Genomic DNA, 21,224 nt, shown 5'->3' with positions numbered 1-21,224 from the left:
CTGACGCTCTTTTTATTTTATTTTAGATGGGTCTTTTTTGTGGGGGTTCAATAAAGTTCAAAATTATAACCTAAATAAAGTTTTGAAAGCCTGTTTTTATTTGTATGGAACAGTATGTCTATTTTGACGACAAAGATAATATAAGGGTCAGAGACAAAAACCAACAGTGTGCAAAAAAACTCAAAATTCCCATAAATTCCCATAAATTCCCCAAATTCCCATGGAAAGTTTCCTCTTTTAAAAATTCCCAGAATTTTGCAACCCTAAGCAGGACACACCTTCAAGCTGCAACTTGCAATTGGAAGGCTTGCGATTCCCAAGAGCTTCACACATCAAATACAGTAACAAGACCTAACTAATACTGATACCCAGAATGGCCTTCATGTAAGGACATGTCTGGCACTACCTATGTGCTCTTTAAACTTATAACGGGTGAAGACTACTTCTCTGCTTGAACAAGATGGCACATAAGGGCTTATTTTTTGAGTTTGTGCAGTCATCAGGGAGCCTTATTTGTTCAGCATACGCAATGGGCATGCTGGCCACTATTTCCTGTTTATTAATTTTGATAGAAATGTGCAGCCGGTTGGCTAGGTGGCTCATTGGTAGTGCAACCCTGGAAAATTACCCCGTAATATTACAACAACAACAACTTGCATTTATATAGCCCCCCTTTAATGTAGTAAAACATTCCAAGGCGCTTCACAGGAGTATTAAAAGGCAAACAAATTTGACACCGAGCCACATAAGGAGAAATCAGGGCAGGTGACCAAAAGCTTGGTCAAAGTGGTAGGTTTTCAGGAGCGTCTTAAAGGAGAAGAGAGGTAGAGCAGCGAAGAGGTTTAGGCAGGGAATTCCAGAGCTTAGGGCCCAGGCAACAGAAGGCACGGCCACCAAAGGTTGAGCGATTATAATCAGGGATGCTCAAGAGGGCAGAATTAGAGGAGCGCAGATACAGGTAGACTACCCTTTATCCGGACTTCCGAAAACCGAAACCCTCTAAAAACCGAAGGTTTTTTCGTTCAGCGTAAGTCGTGCGTACGAACGAAAAAACCTTCGGTTTTTAGAGGGTTCCGGTTTCGGAAGTTCGGATAAAGGGTAAGTCGTGCGCACGACCCCCCGCCGACCCCCCCGGCCCCGACAACCGCCGACCCCGACAACCGCCGACCCCCCCGCGGACCCCGCCGGCCCCGACAACCCCGCCAGCCCCGACAACCCCCCCGCGGACCCCGCCGGCCCCGACAACCGCCGATCCCCCCCCCGCCGACCCCCCCGCGGACCCCGCCGGCCCCGACAACCGCCGACCCTGCCAGCCCCGACAACCGCCGACCCCCCCGCGGACCCCGCCGGCCCCGACTCCCGCCGACCCCGACTGACTTACGCTGAGCGTCAGCGTAAGTCGTGCGCACGACCCCCCGCCGACCCACCTTCCGAAATCCGAAATTCTCCTTTATCCGAAACTCGGCTGGTCCCGAGGTTTTCGGATAAAGGATAGTCTACCTGTATCTCGAAGGGTTGTGGGGCTGAAGGAGATTACAGAGATAGGGAGGGGCGAGGCCATCGAGGGATTTGAAAACAAGGATGAGAATTTTGAAATCGAGGCTTTGCTTAACCGGGAGCCAATGTAGGTCAGCGAGCACAGCGGTGATGGGTGAACGGGACTTGGTGCGAGTTAGGACACAGGCAGCCGAATTTTGGATGACCTCAAGTTTACGTAGGGTGGAATGTGGGAGGTCAGCCAGGAGTGCATTAGAATAGTCAAGTCTAGAGGTAACAAAGGCATGGATGAGGGTTTCAGCAACGGATGAGCTGAGGCGAGGATGGAGACAGGCGATGTTATGGAGGTGGAAATTGGCGGTCTTAGTTATGCTGTGGCTATGTGGTCGGAAGCTCATTTCAGGGTCAAATATGACACCAAGGTTGCGAACAGTGTGGTTCAACCTCAGACAGATGTTAGGGAGAGGGATGGAGTCAGTGGCTAGGGAACGGAGTTTGTGGCAGGAACAGAAAACAATGGCTTTAGTCTTCCCAATATTTAATTGGAGAAAATTTCTGCTCGTCTAGAACTGGATGTCGGACAAGCAGTCTGACAATTTAGAGACCATGGAGGGTAGTGAGGTAGAGCTGGGTGTCGTCAGCGTACATGTGGAAACTGACGCTGTGTTTTCGGATGATGTCACCAAGGGGCAACATGTAGATGAGAAATAGGAGGGGGCCAAGGATAGATCCTTGGGGGACCCCAGAGATAACAGTGCGGGAACGGGAAGAGAAGCCGTTGCAGGTGATTCTCTGGCTACGATTAGATAGATAAAAATGGAACCAGGCGAATGCAGTCCCACCCAGCTGGACGACGGTTGAGCGGCGTTGGAGAAGGATGGGGTGGTCAACCGTGTCAAAGGATGCAGACAAGTCAGGAAGAACGAGGACGGATAGTTTACCTTTGTCACAGTCACAAAGGCTGTTATTTGTGACTTTGATGAGAGCCGTTTCGGTACTGTGACAAGGGTGGAAACCTGATTGGAGGGATTCAAACATGAAATTGCGGGAAAGATGGGCATGGATTTGGGAGGCAACAACACGTTCAAGGACTTTGGAGAGGAAAGGGAGGTTGGAGATGGGGTGGTAGTTTGCAAGGACCGAGGGGTCAAGGATTTTTTTTTTTTTTGAGGAGAGCGATGATGACGCCAGATTTGAGGAAGAGGGAGACAGTACCTGAGGAGAGAGAACCATTAACAATATCAGCTAACATGGGAGCCAGAAAAGGAAGTTGGGTGGTCAGCAGTTTGGCGGGAATAGGGTCGAGGGAGCAGGAAGTGGGTCTCATGGACAAGATGAGCATGGAGAGGTCATGAGGGGAGATCGGAGAGAAACAGGAGAAAGATGTGAGTTCAGGGCTAGGGCAGGGGGGAGCCTTAGAGGAAATTTGGCCCGGTGAGCATGGGGAAGGAAGGGAAGTGGCAGAGGCAGCTGAACGATGGTCTCAATCTTAGAGACAAAGAAGTCCATGAGCTCCTCACACTTGTTGTCGGAGGTGAGGGTGGGGGAGACAGGAGAGAGGGGTTTAAGAAGACGGTTAGCAGTAGAGAATAGGAGCCAGGGTAATAAGGGAAAAGAACCAAACTGGAGAAGGACTCGGAAAACACAGGCCCTTAACTCCACTTGGGAGGAGAGGAGACCACCCCAAGCATGAGAGCATGGAGGGAGCAGGGAAATGTGAAGCAGCAGGCCTCACCCAAGTTCAGGGCTAACACCATCCGACGCCGGTAGCATGGAGGTAGATTTTTTGCAGTAGCCCCTGCACCTTGCCGTAACCCAGTGACATCTGGAAGTCCGTGCCTGTAGACGCCAAGTGAGGACAGGAGCAGGATCAGCTCTGGTGTCTGCCATGATTAAATAGTGTGCTGGTATTCCCTGCCCAGACACACACATAGGAACGGGAGGAGGCCATTCACCTCCTTGAGCCTGTTCCGCCATTCAATTAGATCATGGCTGATCTGTATCTTAACCCCATCTACCTGCCTTGGTTCTGAAACCCTCAATACCCTTGCCTAACAAAATCTATCAATCTCAGTTTTGAAAGTTTCAATTGGCCTAGCCTCAACAGCTTTTTGAGGAAGAGAGTTCCAGATTTCCACTACCCTTTGTGAGACGGAACAGCAGCATCTACAAAACAAAATATATTTCACTTCCTTTTTGCAAAAGGTGAAAACGTCATTCATCTACTTTCAAATCAGTTGCTCTAACCTGTGCAGGAACAGGTCAGCATAAAAAGCAACTTACACATCACCCGAGCTCGCTGACCTAAATTGTTTCCTGGTCCGGCAGCACCTCAATTTTAAAATTCTCATCCTTGTTTTAAAATCCCTCCATGCCCTCACCCCTCCCTATCTCTGTAACCTCCTCCTGCCCTACAGCCCTCCGAGATCTCTGTGGTCCTCCAATTCTGGCATCTTGTGCATCCCCGATTTATTTCACTCCACCACTGGCGGTCGTGCCTTCAGCTGCCTGGGTCCTAAGCTCTGGAATTCCCTCCCTAAACCTCTCCGCCTCTCCACCTCTCTCTCCTCCTTTAAGATGCTCCTTAAAACCTATCTCTTTGACCAAGCTTTAGGATATCTGTTCTAATATCTCCTCATGTGGCTCTGTGTCAAATTTTGTTTGATAACACACCTGTGAAGCGCCTTGGGCTGCTTTACTACGTTAAAGGCACTATATAAATGCAAGTTGTTGTTGTTTCTGAAAGGGAAAACTCCAACTGCTGCTCATTGTTGATAGATCACGACACCTCCCAGTTCCTGCTTTTACCTTTGCCAAGCCTAATATTTAGCCTAATCCTGAGTTATTCCCGAGGATAGCACTGGGTGAGTAAACAGGGAAAATCTTCTTACGGTTTCAATTAATGTAATTAAAATCCCCATGGAATTACAGCCCAGAGCTCAGTTGGGACACTTAACAATTGCCTTCATCACTCCTGGGCTAGGGAGGGTTCCCGTTCCTGTTTGTTATCCAGCGATCCCTTCTGGAAAGCGCGCCTCTATGGATATTGAGCTCGGAGGAGGATCAGGCTCAGTCTACGCTCACACATGAAGATTGAACACTTTGGTGTGGGTATGGAGGGTTGATGGTGGCCATGTACCCCAGAATGAGCCAATGCCTTGGGAACGGAGGGGAGTAAGAACCAAGGGAAAAATAATATAGAACTGAACGATTGAAGAGAATCTCATGAATACAAGCAGAATGAGGACCTTGGGAAACACATCTTGACGCTGACACAACAACTCCAAAGGAAGCTACAGTATTTCAGTCACATTACTGTTTGTCTGTCCCTTCCTAAATGCTAGTTTCTAACCTGATGCAACAGTCAAATTTCACACAAACCTGGAGAGTGGCTGCAGGGTTAGCTTTTCAAGTGCTGAAGATTGGATGTACCAACTACAGACACACTGAGCAATGAAGCCACACAATTAAAGAAAGAACTTGCATTTATATAGTGCCTTTTATGACCTCAGGGCATCCCAATGAGATTCACTGCTAATGAAGTACTTTGTTGAAGTGCAGTCACTGTTGCAATGTGGGGAAATGGGGAAGACAAATCGTGCACAACAAGGTCCCACAAACAGCAATGAGATAAATGACCAGATAATCTGTTTTAATGATTTTTGTTGAGGGATAAATATTGGCCAAGACACCGGGAAGAATTCCCTGATCTTCTTCAAAAAATGCCAAAGGGTCTTCTATGTCCACCCGAGAGGGCAGACAGGGCCTTAGTTTAACGTCTCCTTTGAAAAACGGCACTCCCTTAGTGCTGCACTGGATGTGTCAACCTAGATTATGTGCTCAAGTCTCTGGAATGGGACTTGAACCCACAGCGATCTGACTCAGAAGCAAGAGTGCGGCCCACTGAGCCATGGCTGACACCTTCACATCACAAGTGAAACCTTCCACTGCAAGAAGCCTATGCAGGAACTTTGATGGATACTCTTTCTAGTGGGGGCACTCAGCATGGCAAATCAATAACATGATCAACAACGTTGGGAGTGGAATGATTGTTTCTTGCGTTCGTGGTGCTGATGTCGGTCACTGCCCCCTCATATAAAATACGGGAGTAAAACCATTGTAAAGGTCCTTCTCTGCTGCTCCAGGAAGCATTCCCAGGCAATGTAGAAAGTTGGGTTAGATGCCAATTAAGCCTCCCTCCATGCTGCCCGCTCCCACCTCCTGCCTGGTCCAAAAGTCAGTCGTGCCAACAATCAGTGGAGGACATCTTCTGTTCGAGACCTCCGCCGCTGACCCCGCCAGAGTGCACAGGCTCAGGAGGTCTCTTAGCATCCCAATGGCAGGTGACTGTGCCAGTAGGGACATATCCAGGGCTCCCACCCTACCCCAGAGGCTAGAAAATCAGCCGGATGCTGCAGGTTTCAGGAGGGTTTGCTGCCGCCCCCACAGAAAGATGTTAGTGTCCCCATCAGTCCCATTAGAAAAAGCGCACCCCTGCTGGAGTTACGGAGGGACTGTGTCAAAAGGAACGCTCACATTTGGCCCAAGTACCTCACCACAGGTCCATTCAGAAATTTGAAACACCATGATGAACTGTTACATTACACAGAATTACATAAAATACAGCACAGAAACAGGCCATTTAGCATCACAGGTCCATGCCAGTGTTTATGCTTCACACAAGCCTCCTCGCACCGTATCAGCATATCCTTCTATTCCTTTCCCCCTCATGTACTTAACTAACTTCCCCTTAAATGCTATTCGCCTCAACCACTCCCTGTGGCAGCAAATTCCACATTCTCGCCTCTCTCTGAGTAAAGAAGTTTCTCCTGAATTCTTTGTTGGATTTATTAGTGACTATCTTATATTCAAGGCCTCTAGTTTTGGATTTCCCCACATGTATTGTTCATACACGTAAGATGATCATGGAGTAGTTGATTTTTTAGAATACTTGTTTTAATATCACATCCATTAATATCTTATAATCATCAGTAGCTTATAATCATCAGTAATAGATTTATAATAGTGTGTAAGAATTAAATGAAAAAGTCTGTAATCATTAACTGTATGCAATGATAACCTGAATTATGACATATAACCCTTTTGCTTATAATTAAAAGTCTGTGAGTCAGCTGTAACCAGATAGCCTGGGGTGAGGAGGAGGACTGCTATGTTCAAATAGGGAGGCTGTGGGTTAAAGCTGGATATTAGCAGAGTGCAGCTAGCCTGGGAAGCCACTGTGTTGGAATGTTATGATGTCTGCAGTGAATTAAAAACATAGGCCTTTCACAGTGAACGGCAAGGATGCCGTATCTCTACACTATGGAGACATGTTCCTTTTGCGTTGCCATAACTACCCTAGATATGAGTCTTGATGATCAAAAACAGATAATGTAAGGGTGTCATAAGACTAGAACCTGCGTAAGCCAAGGTGCTGCAGACGTGGCATCTTTATGATTGGATTTTGGGTTTTGAGTGTCAGCCAGTGATTGGTTCAGTGAGACTCCATAGGTTCTGAACGAGAGTAAGAGTATAAGAAGTGGGTCTTAACAGTCACAAAGGGTAGAAGATTTCAGGAAGAATCAAGGAGACACCCGGGAGATAAAGAGGGATGAGAAACAAGAGACACAGGGTGCAGCTTACTCACTGTTGCATGTCTACCCAGAGCATAACGGGGTAATATAAGTCTCAATTATTCTCTGTAAACTCCTGCTCAAATACTGTAATGTATTAAGTCTTGCTTGTGCTGAATAAAGTTAAATCACTGTCCCTAATACGGGTCAACCTCGAATCATTTGGAACCAGGGGCCCTCTAGGATCTTACACACATAGCTCTGTTGCTTTATCTTGTAGGTTACAAAGTTTTTGCAACACCGTTCTACTGCCTTGCGACACACTTTACTCTTTATCTTTCACCATGGGTAATGTGTCTTAGGGTGATGTGGGGACCTTCGGAAAGAAGCCTTTTATAAGATTCTTACCTGTAATAAAATCGCAGGACGCAGTCTGGTAAGCATGGAATACACTGCTGGTAGATGCCGTTCTCATCAAATCCCAGTTCAGAGCCACAGCTTCCACAGCCAGAGTATGTAAAATGAGAGAGAGAGGCCAAGACTGTCTCCACTGGAGTGAAGGCATCCATCGTGAACAAGGGATTATGGGTAGAATAGGCATTCCACTGCATTGCTACTATGTGGGTTTTTAATTGAACATTTCCTGCAAATAGATACACAGACAGCAGTGAAGTTAAATATAGCAAGGCACCAGCAGGTGTAGTACTGAGCTGCGCAGTGCAGGGGGTTTTCCAGTTTGATTTTCAGTCTGTTCACAGTGCCCACTGAATTATACCCCAGCAATGAGCCAGTGACTTCAGGAGTGGTAGGAAGAAATTGGCAATGAAGAGGCCATGGGGCTGATTTTATGAATGCATGCACCCAGCAAGGAGCCTCGGATACCAGGAGAGAACATCAGTAAATCATGGGCAACGTGCCCACTATATCCCGATACAAGCACCCAGCAGGTGAGGGTGCCCCCGGGGGTGTGCATTGCTAAAATCAGCCCTCAAGATACTGAGCATCAAAGTAAACTACAGTATCATTCCACTGGGAGTTAAGTACAGGAAACTCTTTTTTATCCGGCACCGACGGGACCAACGTGGTGCCGGTTCATCAAAAATTCCGGATAACCGAGAGCTATAGTAAAAGATACGGAGAGCTGAGAGCGCCGTATAAAGCAACAGGTGCGGAACAATGGCCACAAGTTCCAAGTATCTCTGTAGCTTAGCAACAGCTGCAGCCACACCCTTGCACAGCAACAGATCGAGGAAGGCAAGTACAATATGAAGTAAAACTTACCTGAACCTACTCCTGAATTTTGCCGGTTAACCGAGATTTCCGGTTATTTAGGTGCCGGTAAATCGAGAGTTTCCTGTAGTTTATATTTTTCAGTTAAAATATGTAAATATACACAAAACGAGAGTGATACCAGCCCGATGGGTTGGGGGGAAGATTTGAAATGTGAGCCTCGATGAGGCTTGGCAGAACATACACAATGAATATTAAAGACACCATATCATAAATGATTCTACGTGTAAGCTTTTATACAAACTCTCTTCTCCTTTAACCATCTTATTGAAATGAATGAGGGCGATTGGTGGCTCTTATGCTTTATTCAGTGATGCAGAATTGACTGTACAAGTGTTTCTAAAGTGCTGGATTCAGTGTATCAGTATGTATAAAATACTCTCATGCCACCTAGTGCCAGCTATAGGATGTTCTATATCAGGGTGCATGGAGTACTCTCATACCAATCACTCGTATATAGAAAGGTTACTTCTAATGGTTGGTGAATCAAAGGTAAGTGCCCATTATAGCAAGATAAGCACAAGGGCCATAAAAGGGATTAGAAGAAATGTTTTCATGCAGTAATTGGAGTGTGAGATGCTTTGTCACAAGTCATGACTGATGCTAAATCACTTACAACATTCAAAGGGATTGGATAGTTACATAAGAAAGAAGAATATAAAAGGGTGTAGGGAGAAAGCAGGAAAATGGGCCGTTCCTCCCAGTGGCTCAGTCAGTAACACCACTGCCCAGTGCCCTACTGAACCACACTGACTAGAAAGTCCCAGGTTCCACTCCTGGTCTGAGTTAGCTGATTGCAGCTGGGGCACTTTAGGGACGCTAAGGTTGGCCTTAGGTGTCAGCCTTGGCCCAGTCAGTAGCACTCTTGCCTCTGAATCAGAAGTTTGTGGGTTCAAGTCCCACTCCAGAGACTTGAGCACAAATTCCAGGCTGACGCTCCAGTGCTGTGCTGAGGGAGGCGCTGCAGTGTCGGAAGTGGCGTATTTCCAATGAGGCGTTAAACCGAGGCCCCGTCTGCCCTCTCAGGTGGACGTAAAAGATCCCATGGCACTATTTCGAAGAAGAGCAGGGGAACTATCCCCGGTGTCCTGGCCAACATTTATCTCTCAACCAACATCACTAAAACAGATTACCTGGTAATTTCTCTCATTGCTGTTTGTGGGAGCTTGCTGTGTGCAAATTGGCTGCCGCGTTTCCTATGTTACAACAGTAATTACAACTGCACTTCAAAAAGTACACACCTGAATACCTGGTGCGTAGCAGGGTAGAGAGGTCCATCACTTTAACAGAGGCTGTCTCACTGGGTTGGTACTTGGTCCTGAACTCAATGGCTCTTTCATCATCATCAAACAGGCACTCACAGAATGACCAAGGTGTGGTGTGCAGTTCCAGGTCCCCAGTGATGGGATTTTGACAGACCAGCAGATTTCTGAAGTCCCAAACATGATCTAAAAGACCAACAGATGCAGCAATAATAGGCTTTAGTTACCAACAATAAATACCACGATAAATAGAAGCAGGGTTATCAGACCAATTGGGTAGAGGCACTGGACATGTAGCACTGTCTGTACAGAACTAGAAACCACGGGTACAATGCCCAGCCTGTGCTGACTTAACTGAGCTGAGCCAGGCTCAGTGAGCTTGGGTTACTGAAAGGAAAACTCGGCCAAGATTCCTGCTCCTGATCAAATACCCAGCGATCCCTGCATTTACATTTGGTGAGGACAGGATCCAGCAAGGCTGTGAATTCACCACTCACTGAACTGAAAGATATTACAGTTACGACCCCGGTAATCCGGCACCCGACGGTCCGGCACCTTCAGTGGTCTGGCACGAGGAAGGTCCTGCTGTCACATTCCCTCCCTGGGATGGGCCCGGCTCAGGTCCCGGGACCGCCGCCAGGTCAGGATCAGCGCCTGGACTGCGCAGCATCACCGACGGCTCGGCGGAGCCCGAGCCCGAGCAGCCCGTGGGCGGCGGGGTCGGCGGCGGCACAGGGAGGGCAGCAGCAGGAAGAGGAGGAGCAGGTGGTGGCGGTGTTTGTGGTGACTTTCGACACCTCCAGTGGTTCGGAATTTTCAATGGTCCGGCACCGGCCTGGTCCCGAGGGTGCCGGATTACCGGGGTCGTACCTGTAGTATTAGTAAAAAAGTAGTACTGGAGAAATTAATGGGACTGAAAGCCGGTAAATCCCCTAGACCTGCTGGCCTACATCCCAGGGTTTTGAAAGAGTTGGCTATAGAGATAGTGGATGGATTGGTTGTCATTTTCCAAAATTCCATAGATTCTAGAACGGGTCCTGCGGATTGGAAGGTAGCAAATGTAACCCCACTATTTAAGAAAGGAGGGAGAGAGAAAACAGGGAACTACAGACCAGTTAGCCTGACATCAGTAGTAGGGAAAATGCTAGAATCTATTATTAAGGATGTGGTAACAGGGACTTAGAAAATAATAATAAGATTAGGCAGAGTCAACATAGATTTATGAAAGGGAAATCGTGTTTGACAAATCTGTTAAGAGTTTTTAGAGATTGTAACTAGCAGAATAGATAAGTGGGAACCAATGGATGTGGTGTATTTGGATTTTCAGAAGGCATTTGATAAGGTGCCACATAAGAGGTTATTAAACAAAATTAGGGCTCACGGGATTGGGGGTAATATACTAGCATGGATTGAGGATTGGTTAACAGACAGAAAACAGAGAGTAGGAATAAACGGGTCATTTTCGGGTTGGCAGGCTGTAACTAGTGGAGTACCACAAGGATCAGTGCTTGGGCCTCAGCTATTCACAATCTACATCAATGATTTGGATGAGGGGACCAAATGTAATATATCCAAGTTTGCTGATGATACAAAGCTGGGTGGGAATGTAAGTTGTGAGGAGGATGCAAGGAGGCTTCAAGGGGATATAGATAAGCTAAGTGAGTGGGCAAGAACATGGCAAATGGAATATTAAGTGGAGAAATGTGAAGTTATCCACTTTGGTAGGAAAAATAGAAAAGCAGAGTATTTTTTAAATGGTGAAAGATTGGGAAATGTTGGTGTTCAGAGGGACCTGGGTGTCCTTGTACACGAATCACTGAAAGTTAACCTGCAGGTACAGCAATTAGGAAAGCAAATGGTATGTTGGCCTTTATTACAAGAGGATTTGAGTATAAGAGTAAAGACGTCTCACTGCAATTATATAGGGCCCTGGTGAGACCACACCTGGAGTATTGTGTACAGTTTTGGTCTCCTTACCTAAGGAAGGATATACTTGCCATAGAGGGAGTGCAACAAAGGTTCACCAGACTGGTTCCTGGGATGGGGGAATTGTCCTATGAGGACAGATTGAGTAGACTAGGCCTATATTCTCTAGAGTTTAGAAGAATGAGAGGTGATCTCATTAAAACATACAAAATTCTTACAGGCTTGACAGGGTAGATGCAGGGAGGATGTTTCCCCTGGCTGGGGAGTCTAGAACCAGGGGTCATAGTCTCAGAATAAGGGGTCGGCCATTTAGGACTGAGATGAGGAGAAATCTCTTCACTCAGAGGGTGTTGAATCTTTGGAATTCTCTACCCCAGAGGGCTGTGGAGGCTCAGTCGTTGAGTATATTCAAGACAGAGAGTGATAGAATTTTGAATATTAAGGGAATCAACGGATATGGGGATAGTGCAGGAAAGTGGAGATGAGGTAGAAGATCAGCCATGATCTTATTGAATGGCGGAGCAGGCTCGAAGGGCCAAATGGCCTACGCCTGTCGACTCTCAGTATCTCGGTTTACCAAACAAGAAGCAGCGGTTTCAGAAGTGGGTGGGAGAAAACTGGGAAAGGAAACAGACTCTCCATTGTTCAATGATCCTTACACACACCGTCCATCATTATCCCTCGGTCACTCCTTACACATATCGTTCCTCATTACCCCTTGGTCACTCCTTACACACACCGATCATCACCACCCTTCGGTCACTCCTTACACATATCGTTCCTCATTACCCCTTGGTCACTCCTTACACACACCGATCATCACCACCCTTCGGTCACTCCTTACACATATCGTTCCTCATTACCCCTTGATCACTCTTTACACACACCGATCATCACCACCCTTCGGTCACTCCTTACACATATCGTTCCTCATTACCCCTTGATCACTCTTTACACACACCGATCATCATCACCCTTCGGTCACTCCTTACACATATCGTTCCTCATTACCCCTTGGTCACTCCTTACACACACCGATCATCACCACCCTTCGGTCACTCCTTACACATATCGTTCCTCATTACCCCTTGGTCACTCCTTACACACACCGATCATCACCACCCTTCGGTCACTCCTTACACATATCGTTCCTCATTACCCCTTGATCACTCTTTACACACACCGATCATCATCACCCTTCGGTCACTCCTTACACATATCGTTCCTCATTACCCCTTGGTCACTCCTTACACACCGATCATCACCACCCTTCGGTCACTCCTTACACATATCGTTCATTACCCCTCGGTCACTCCTTACACACACTGATCATCACCACCCTTCGGTCACTCCTTACACATATCGTTCATTACCCCTCGGTCACTCCTTACACACACTGATCATCATTACCCTTCGGTCACTCCTTACACATATCGTTCCTCATTACCCCTTGGTCACTCCTTACACACACTGATCATCATTACCCTTCGGTCACTCCTTACACACAATGTCCATCATTACCCCTCGGTCACTCCTTACACACACCGATCATCACCACCCTTCGGTCACTCCTTACACATATCGTTCCTCATTACCACTCGGTCACTCCTTACACACACTGATCATCATTACCCTTCGGTCACTCCTTACACACAATGTCCATCATTACCCCTCGGTCACTCCTTACAGACACTGTCCATTATTACCCCATGGTCACTCATTACTATGGATATTGTGTCTCACTCACCCAATTTCTTTTGAATCCGAGTGTGCCAGGCTATCCCATTTCCCCAAAGCGTCAACGTGCCTGGGAGACCTTTGATCTGCTCCACGCTCAGCACTACTTTCTGTTGCTCCTTCCCACTATATGTGTAGGTGTTCTCTGCACACAACATAATGCCACATTATATAGTGCACCATCAGCCGCAGTGACCTGCAAATATTTTACTGAACAGAAGCAGGAAATAATGCTGTGTTTGAATCTGCTCGTGAGTGACCCGTCTTTAGATGATCGCACAATAAATACTGCACTTTTTTCTGATTAAAATATTTGTTGAGGTTTCTCAGTTTTACAATATATTTATTTCCAGTTGTCCTTCTTTCCCCCTGGAGGTGTGGACTCTTCTGGAACGTTGCTTCAAGGACCCAGCCCTGGCATCTCACCCGAGAGGCCTTTTTTCACACACGTGCCATCCCAGTGAGTGACAGCCTGGGAGAGAGGGTATCAGAGCCCCTCTCAAGCCAGTCCTCATCCAACACCCAAACACGCAGTTTGTAGCTCGGTCACTAAGTAGCAATCGGAGCGGGAACCCTGGCTGATTCTCCCCTCCCTACTCCTGCTGGTTCTTGCACTCCGAGGAGGCGAGTTTTCCTGCTCCGACCTTTATGTAAATGACACAACAAAATCTAACACTAAAATCTATGCAGGGTGTCGTAAGGCTTAACTTGAAATGTCACTGATGCGGGCCGAGGAACACTTGCTCTCAACAGAATAAAGGTCAGAATAACCTTTGAACTATTGAATTGAAACAATTAAAACCAGGTGGGAATGCTGGCCTTTCACCTCCAGGTCAAAGTTTAAGTCTGAAGGAAATAAAAATAAAAACTTGCATTTATATAGCAACTTTCACAACTTCAGGAAGTCCCAAAGCGCTTTACAGCCAATTAAGTACTTTTGAAGTGTGGCTACTGTTGTAATGTGCAGGATAGGCGCACCAACGTCAGTGTTCTTGCTCAGGCCAACATCCCCAGCATCGAAGCTTTGACCACGCTCGATCAGCTCCGATGGACGGGTCACATTGTCCGCATGCCTGATATGAGACTCCCAAAACAAGCGCTCTACTCGGAGCTCCGGCACGGCAAGAGAGCCCCAGGTGGGCAGAGGAAACGCTTCAAGGACACCCTCAAAGCCTCCTTGAAAAAGTGCAACATCCCCACCGACACCTGGGAATCCCTGGCCCAAGACCGCACAAAGTAGAGGAGATGCATCCGGGAAGGCGCCGAACACCCTGAGTCTCTTCGTCGGGAGCAAGCAGAAGTCAAGCGCAAGGAGCGCACGTCAACCCAAGCACCCCACCCACCCGCCCCTTCAACCACCGTCTGCCCCACCTGTGACAGAGACTGTAGGTTCTGCATTGGACTCATCAGTCACCTAAGAACTAATTTTTAATGTGGAAGCAAGTCATCCTCGGTTCCGAGGGACTGCCTAAGAAGAAGAATGTGGGAAACAGGGCAGCCAATTGCACACAGCAAGCTCCCACGAACAGCAATGTGATAATGACCAGATAATCTGTCTTAGTGATGTTGATTGAGGGATGATTATTGGCCAGGACACCAGGGAGAACTCCCCTGCTCTGCTTCGAAATAGTGCCATGGGATCTTTTATATCCACCTGAGAGAGGGGACGAGGCCTCGGTTTAACGTTTCATCCGAAAGACGGGTGAAGGGATGGAAATTTCCTCTACTGGCTGTAAGGGTCCTATGTGCAATGAGTCTGAGCCAACCTCTTGTGGACTTACATAGAAACATAGAAGATAGGAGCAGGAGTAGGCCATTCGGCCCCTCGAGCCTGCTCCACCATTCAATGAGATCATGGCTGATCATCCAAACTCAGTACCCTGTCCCTGCTTTCTCCCCATATCCCTTGATCCCTTTAGCCTTAAGAAATATATCTAACTCCTTCTTGAATATATTTAATGAATTGGCCTCAACTGCCTTCTGTGGTAGAGAATTCCACAGGTTCACCACTCTCTGGGTGAAGAAATTCCTCCTCATCTCTGTCCTAAATGGCTTACCCCTTATCCTTAGACTGTGACCCCTGGTTCTGGACTCCCCCACCATCGGGAACATCCTTCCTGCATCTAGTCTGTCTAGTCCTGTTAGAATTTTATAAGTTTCAATGAGATCCCCTCTCATTCTTCTAAACTCCAGTGAGTATAAGCCCAATCGACCCAATCTCTCCTCATACGTCATTCCTGCCATCCCAGGTATCAGTCTGGTGAATCTTCGCTGCACTCCCTCCATGGCAAGAACATCCTTCCTCAGATAAGGTGACCAAAACTGCACACAATACTCAAGGTGTGGTCTCACCAAGGCCCTGTACAACTGCAGCAAGACATCCTTGTTCCTGTACTCGAATCCTCTCGCTACGAAGGCCAACATACCATTTGCCTTCTTAACCGCCTGCTGCACCTGCATGCTTACCTTCAGCGACTGGTGCACAAGGACACCCAGGTCTCGTTGCACTTCCCCTTCTCCCAATCTATTGCCGTTCAGATAATAATCTGCCTTCCTGTTTTTGCCACCAAAGTGGATAACCTCGCATTTATCCACATTATATTGCATCTGCCATGTTTCTGCCCAATCACCCAACCTGTCCAAATCAGACTGGAGTTTCTCGGCATCCTCCTCACAGCACACACGCCCACCCAGCTTTGTGTCGTCTGCAAACTTGGAGATATTACATCTAGTTCCCATGTCTAGATCATTAATATATATTGTGAATAGCTGGGGTCCTAGCACCAATCCCTGCGGTACCCCACTAGTCACTGCCTGCCACTTTGTGCCCACAGCACAAAGCTGTTGCTAATCGGTAATCTTACTCAGAGGTCAGAGGTTGGGTTAGTGTGGGAAATGGAAAATATGTCACAATGGTGCAGGAGGGGGTGCTCTTGAGGTAGGCCTGAAGCTCTGGTGCAGGAGGAGGTGCTCTTGAGGTAGGCCTGAAGCTCTGGTGCAGGAGGAGGTGCTCTTGAGGTAGGCCTGAAGCTCTGGTGCAGGAGGAGGTGCTCTTGAGGTAGGCCTGAAGCTCTGGTGCAGGAGGAGGTGCTCTTGAGGTAGGCCTGAAGCTCTGGTGCAGGAGGAGGTGCTCTTGAGGTAGACCTGAAGCTCTGGGTCGAGTAAAGGGAGCTTTACAGCAGAGGTGGCAGGGCTGGACCTGACCTGGGAGTGTTTTGATGTTGACACTGGAGCCTTAAGTGTTCATAATATAGCCCATCTCCACCCCTGACTCAGCCCATCTGCTGCTGAAACCCTCATCCATGTCTTTGTTACCTCCAGACTCGACTATTCCAATGCTCTCCTGACCAGCCTTCCACCTTGCACCCTCTGTAAACGTCAGCTCATCCAAAGCTCTGCTGCTTGTATCCCAACTCACACCAAGTACCATTCACCCATCGCCCCGGTGTTTGCTGACCTATATTGGTTCCCGGTCCGGCAACACCTCCAATTTAAAATTCTCATCTTGCGTTCAAATGCATCTAGACCCATGCGATCCCTCCATGGTTAAACAGGGTGCCACAGTCTCTGTCTAGTGCTCACACATAAAGAATAGCTGCTTCAGGTGAGGTACTGGGGGCGGGGGCTGCAGGCGCCTGTGGAACCCTCGCACCTTCAGGAGAGAAGGGAAACTAACGTCGGGAACAAAACTGGGAGAAGTCAGAGAGCACAGACCTGAGAGCACAGTGATGAGAATGACTTTAAGTCGTGCATGTACCACAACGCCTGGTTGTAGTTTATCGATGTCCATGTACTGCACAGAGTCTGGACGCTGATGGTTTGTGAGCCCCACAGTCAGAAGGTGGGAGTGCTGAGATGAAATATGTGCTATGAGCTCCTTCAGTGCCACTGCGTTCATTGTTTGGGACCCTTTAGAAACAAAACAAAGTTAGCTTTATATATACAGAGAAATATCCGACAGGCAAAATTAAGGTATATAAAACTACACAACTAAACGGACACCAAGCTTGAACGACTGGATTGACGGGAGGCACTTAGATCATGTTACAAGGATTAGGACTGAGGCTGACAGAAGGTGCAGGGCTCCTGTTCAACAGTCTGGGACTAAGAGTGGCTAATAATAGACAGGAGTTTTCAAATGACTTCTGGATCATGTCACTCAGTCCAGTGCCTTTAATCTGGATCATGTCACGCAGTCCAGTGCCTTTAATCTGGATCACATCCCTCAGTCCAGTGCCCTTAATCTGGATCACGTCTCTTAGTCCAGTGCCCTTAATCTGGATCACGTCTCTCAGTCCAGTGCCCTTAATCTGGATCACGTCTTTCAGTCCAGTGCCTTTAATCTGGATCATGTCTCTCAGTCCAGTGGATTTAATCTGGATCACGTCTCTCAGTCCAGTGCCTTAAATCTGGATCACGTCTCTCAGTCCTGTGGATTTAATCTGGATCATGTCTCTCAGTCCAGTGCCCTTAATCTGGATCACGTCTCTCAGTCCTGTGGATTTAATCTGGATCATGTCTCTCAGTCCTGTGGATTTAATCTGGATCACGTCCCTCAGTCCAGTGCCTTTAACAGCAAGGTGTCAGGACCCAACCCAAGCAGCTTTTAATTTGATTCACAATCTCAAACAACAATCATACCTAGGCACCTGAATCCCACTCTCAACATCCAGACTCGCCCTGAATCCCAGTCTCAACATCCAGACTCGCCCTGAATCCCAGTCTCAACATCCAGACTCGCCCTGAATCCCAGTCTCAACATCCAGACTCGCCCTGAATCCTAACCTCGACCGACAGCTTGTGTCACTCACCCTAAATGCCAGCTTTGAATGACAATCACATTTATCGGTCCTTAATTTTGACCTCATCTTCTTTTCCCCCACCGCCATCCAAATTACCCATAAGTAGAATTAATCCACCACAAACTCAACAGAATAAATTACAAGTGCATGGGACTAACATCAAGGCTTTAGGGGTGACTTTCTGAGGCTTCACTGCCAGTGTCGAGCTTCACGAGACACGAGTGTGGGTCGTGGAATCGAATGAGTGTGATAGCCTGATTCACACTAATGACTTGTGAGGCTTCACTCTGGCACTGGAGCCTAGTAAAATTACCCTTTATAATTACAACTCTGGCTTCAGATGATGTTTATAAATTGCTCGAACTTTCCTGTCTCTAGCAGGCTCACTGGCAGCAAGTACTGCTGCAGTAAAAACAGACAATGCTGGAAATACTCAGCAGGTCAGGCAGCATCTGTGGAGAGAGAAACAGAGTTAATGTTTCAGGTCGATTACTTTCATCAGAACTGGAACAAGTTGGAGATGTAACAGATTTTAAGCAAGTGTGGGGGGAGGGGAGGAAAGAACAAAAGGGAAGGTCTGTGATAGGGTGGAAGGCAGGAGAGATTAAATGACAAAAGGGATGATGGTGCAAGGCAAAAGGAGATGGTAATGGGGCAAGTAAAGAAACAAAAGATGGGTCTAGAAGAGGTGTAAATGGGAATGGCAGAATCATCAACAGCTGCCATGTGAAAAAATAGGGGCCGAGGTTATGGTCTGAAATTGTTGAACTCAATGTTGAGTCCAGAAGGCTGTAAAGTGCCTAATCGAAAGATGAGGGGCTGTTCCTCGAGCTTATGTTGAGCTTCATTGGAACAATGCAAGAGCCCGAGGACGGAGAGGTCAGAGTGGGAGTGGAGCGGGGAATTAAAGTGACAGGCGGCCGGATGGAACACCTGCCCCTTCACCTTCTCCCTTCCCACCGTCCAGGGCCCCAAACACTCCTTCCAGGTGAAACAGCGATTTACTTGTACTTCTTGCAATTTAGTATACTGTATTCGCTGCTCACGATGTGGTCTCCTCTACACTGGGGAGACCAAACGCAGGTTGGGTGACCGCTTTGTGGAACACCTCCGTTCAGTTCGTAAGCATGACCCCGAGCTTCCAGTCGCCTGTCACTTTAATTTTCCAAAGAAGCTGGAGAAGTCTCCAACGAAGTGCTTTCGATCAGGCACTTTACAGCCTGCTGGACTCAACATCGAGTTCAACAATTTCAGACCATAACTTCTGCCCCTATTTTTTTCACATGGCAGCTGTTGATGGTTCTGCCGTCCCCATTTACACCTATCCAGACCCATCTTTTGTTACTTTACTTGTCCCATTACCATCTCCTTTTACCTTGCAGCATCATCCCTTTTGTCATTTAATCACTCCTGCCTTCAACCCTATCATAGACCTTCCCTTTTTGTTCTTTCCTCCCCTCGCACTTGCTTAACATCTGTTACATCTCTAACTTTTTCCAGTTTTGACGAAAGGACATCGACCTGAAACGTTAACTCTGTTTCTCTCTCCGCAGATGCTGCCTGACCTGCTGAGTATTTCCAGCATTTTCTGTTTTTATTTCAGATTGCCAGCATCTGCAGTATTTTGCTTAAGCACTGTTGCAGTTTAGTTTGGTAAGGTAATGAACATTCTCCTGCATTTTGTTTCCAGACCCAAGCATATGGTTAACCCCAAGTGCTAATACCCCTTTATCTCATACTAAAAAAATGCCAGTAGAACAAAGCACCCACATTGTGCAGCCTGAATCTGTAAGCAGGGTCCCAGCTTGAGCATTTTACTCCTTGGAGTGGACTGCAACATCTCCTCTCTCCGCCAGTGATCCCGATACACAGTAACATCTGAAAGGGAAGGAACACCAACACATCGCCGATCAATCCAAAGGAACCTTGATTCAACTTCTTTTACCAAAATATCCAAGCGATTGTTTTTTTGCCTGTTTTCACATTTTAAACTTGGTTGAGAATTCTGATGGCCCAGAAGACGATGGCAGTAACGTTGAGGAGATGTATATTGATGAGCTCGTACTGCGGACATGCTCATGGAGTTAGTGCAGCCGATTGGACCACAACATTTTCTGTCCATTTCCTTAATGTGCTCTTCCAGTGCACAAATTTCTGCATCTGGAGCGCTAAATTGGAAATCATTATATTTACCCCTTAAACATTCAAGGAGATTTATGTAAATCATTACCTTCAGAAGAGGTGGTTTAGAACAGAAAAATCACAGGGTAAATTATAACACAAACTAACTCCACTTCACAACTTGGTTCAGTGGGTAACACTCTCGCCTTAAGTCAGAAGGTTGTGGGTTGAAGCCCCACTCCAGAGACTTGAGCAGATAATCTCGGCGGACACTTCAATACTGAGGGAGCGCTGCACTGTTGGAGGTGCCGTCTTTCAGACAAGCCATTAAACTGTCCGTCTGTCTGTGAATGTAATAGATCCCATGTCAGTTCAAACAATAGCAAGGAGATTTCCTGGTGTTCCGGCCAACATTCCCCAATCAGTTAATTCCCCTGAAAAACACAATTAACCGGTCATTCATCTCATTTGCTGTTTGTGGGATCTTCCTCTACGCAGATTGGCTGCCTTGAGTCAAACAGTGGCTCTACTTCAAAACATAATCCATTGGGTCTAAAGTGCTTTGTGGTGTGAAAAAGCTCTATATAAATCTAAGTTCTTGTTGTCTTATCCCATGTAGTTTCTGAACCACAAACTCCGGTCCCTAACCACCGACTCCCTGAGATAACGGGCCTGAATTTGCGGTCGGAGGTTTCCCGCGGGGAAATGTCTCCGATCTGCAAATAAAGTCCGTGCCTACCTTCTGCCTCGGGATCCATGGAGACTTGCGCTCCTGTGCCTCTACGGGAACGCCCGGGTAAAGGCCCACGTATCCCCGTAAGCATGAATGGGGATCACATAAAAAACACACTTACAAACCAAATTTTAAAAAATTACATATTTAAAATTAATTAAAATACAATTTAATTAAATATTTAAAACAAAAATTTAATTTTTTGAAAAATTAATTTAAATGTTTTAAAGGGGCTAAAAATAACCTGAACTTATTTTACAGGTATTTTTCTGTTTAAATAATC

The 21,224-nt window shown here is 47.0% G+C and overlaps 1 protein-coding gene across 1 annotated transcript in view; it reads right to left on the bottom strand.

The window, feature by feature from the left end:
* shld2 (shieldin complex subunit 2) overlaps window positions 1-21,224 on the bottom strand; it is a 158,733-nt gene that overhangs the window by 8,078 nt on the left and 129,431 nt on the right. Inside the window, exons 3-7 of the mRNA XM_085970272.1 lie at window positions 19,858-19,965; window positions 17,000-17,194; window positions 13,296-13,430; window positions 9,602-9,808; window positions 7,479-7,713 (exon numbers count right to left, since the gene is read on the bottom strand). Of these exons, the coding sequence (XP_085826398.1) occupies window positions 7,479-7,713; window positions 9,602-9,808; window positions 13,296-13,430; window positions 17,000-17,194; window positions 19,858-19,965 (880 nt within the window). The remainder of the gene's footprint in view (window positions 1-7,478; window positions 7,714-9,601; window positions 9,809-13,295; window positions 13,431-16,999; window positions 17,195-19,857; window positions 19,966-21,224) is intronic.

The sequence above is a fragment of the Somniosus microcephalus genome, chromosome 29, assembly GCF_052327205.1.
Source record: "Somniosus microcephalus isolate GS21.2 chromosome 29, FLI_Smic_1.0, whole genome shotgun sequence".
Taxonomy (NCBI): domain Eukaryota; kingdom Metazoa; phylum Chordata; class Chondrichthyes; order Squaliformes; family Somniosidae; genus Somniosus; species Somniosus microcephalus.
The sequence above is the reverse complement of the archived record's forward strand: the minus strand, read 5'-3'. Positions and strand labels throughout refer to the sequence as shown.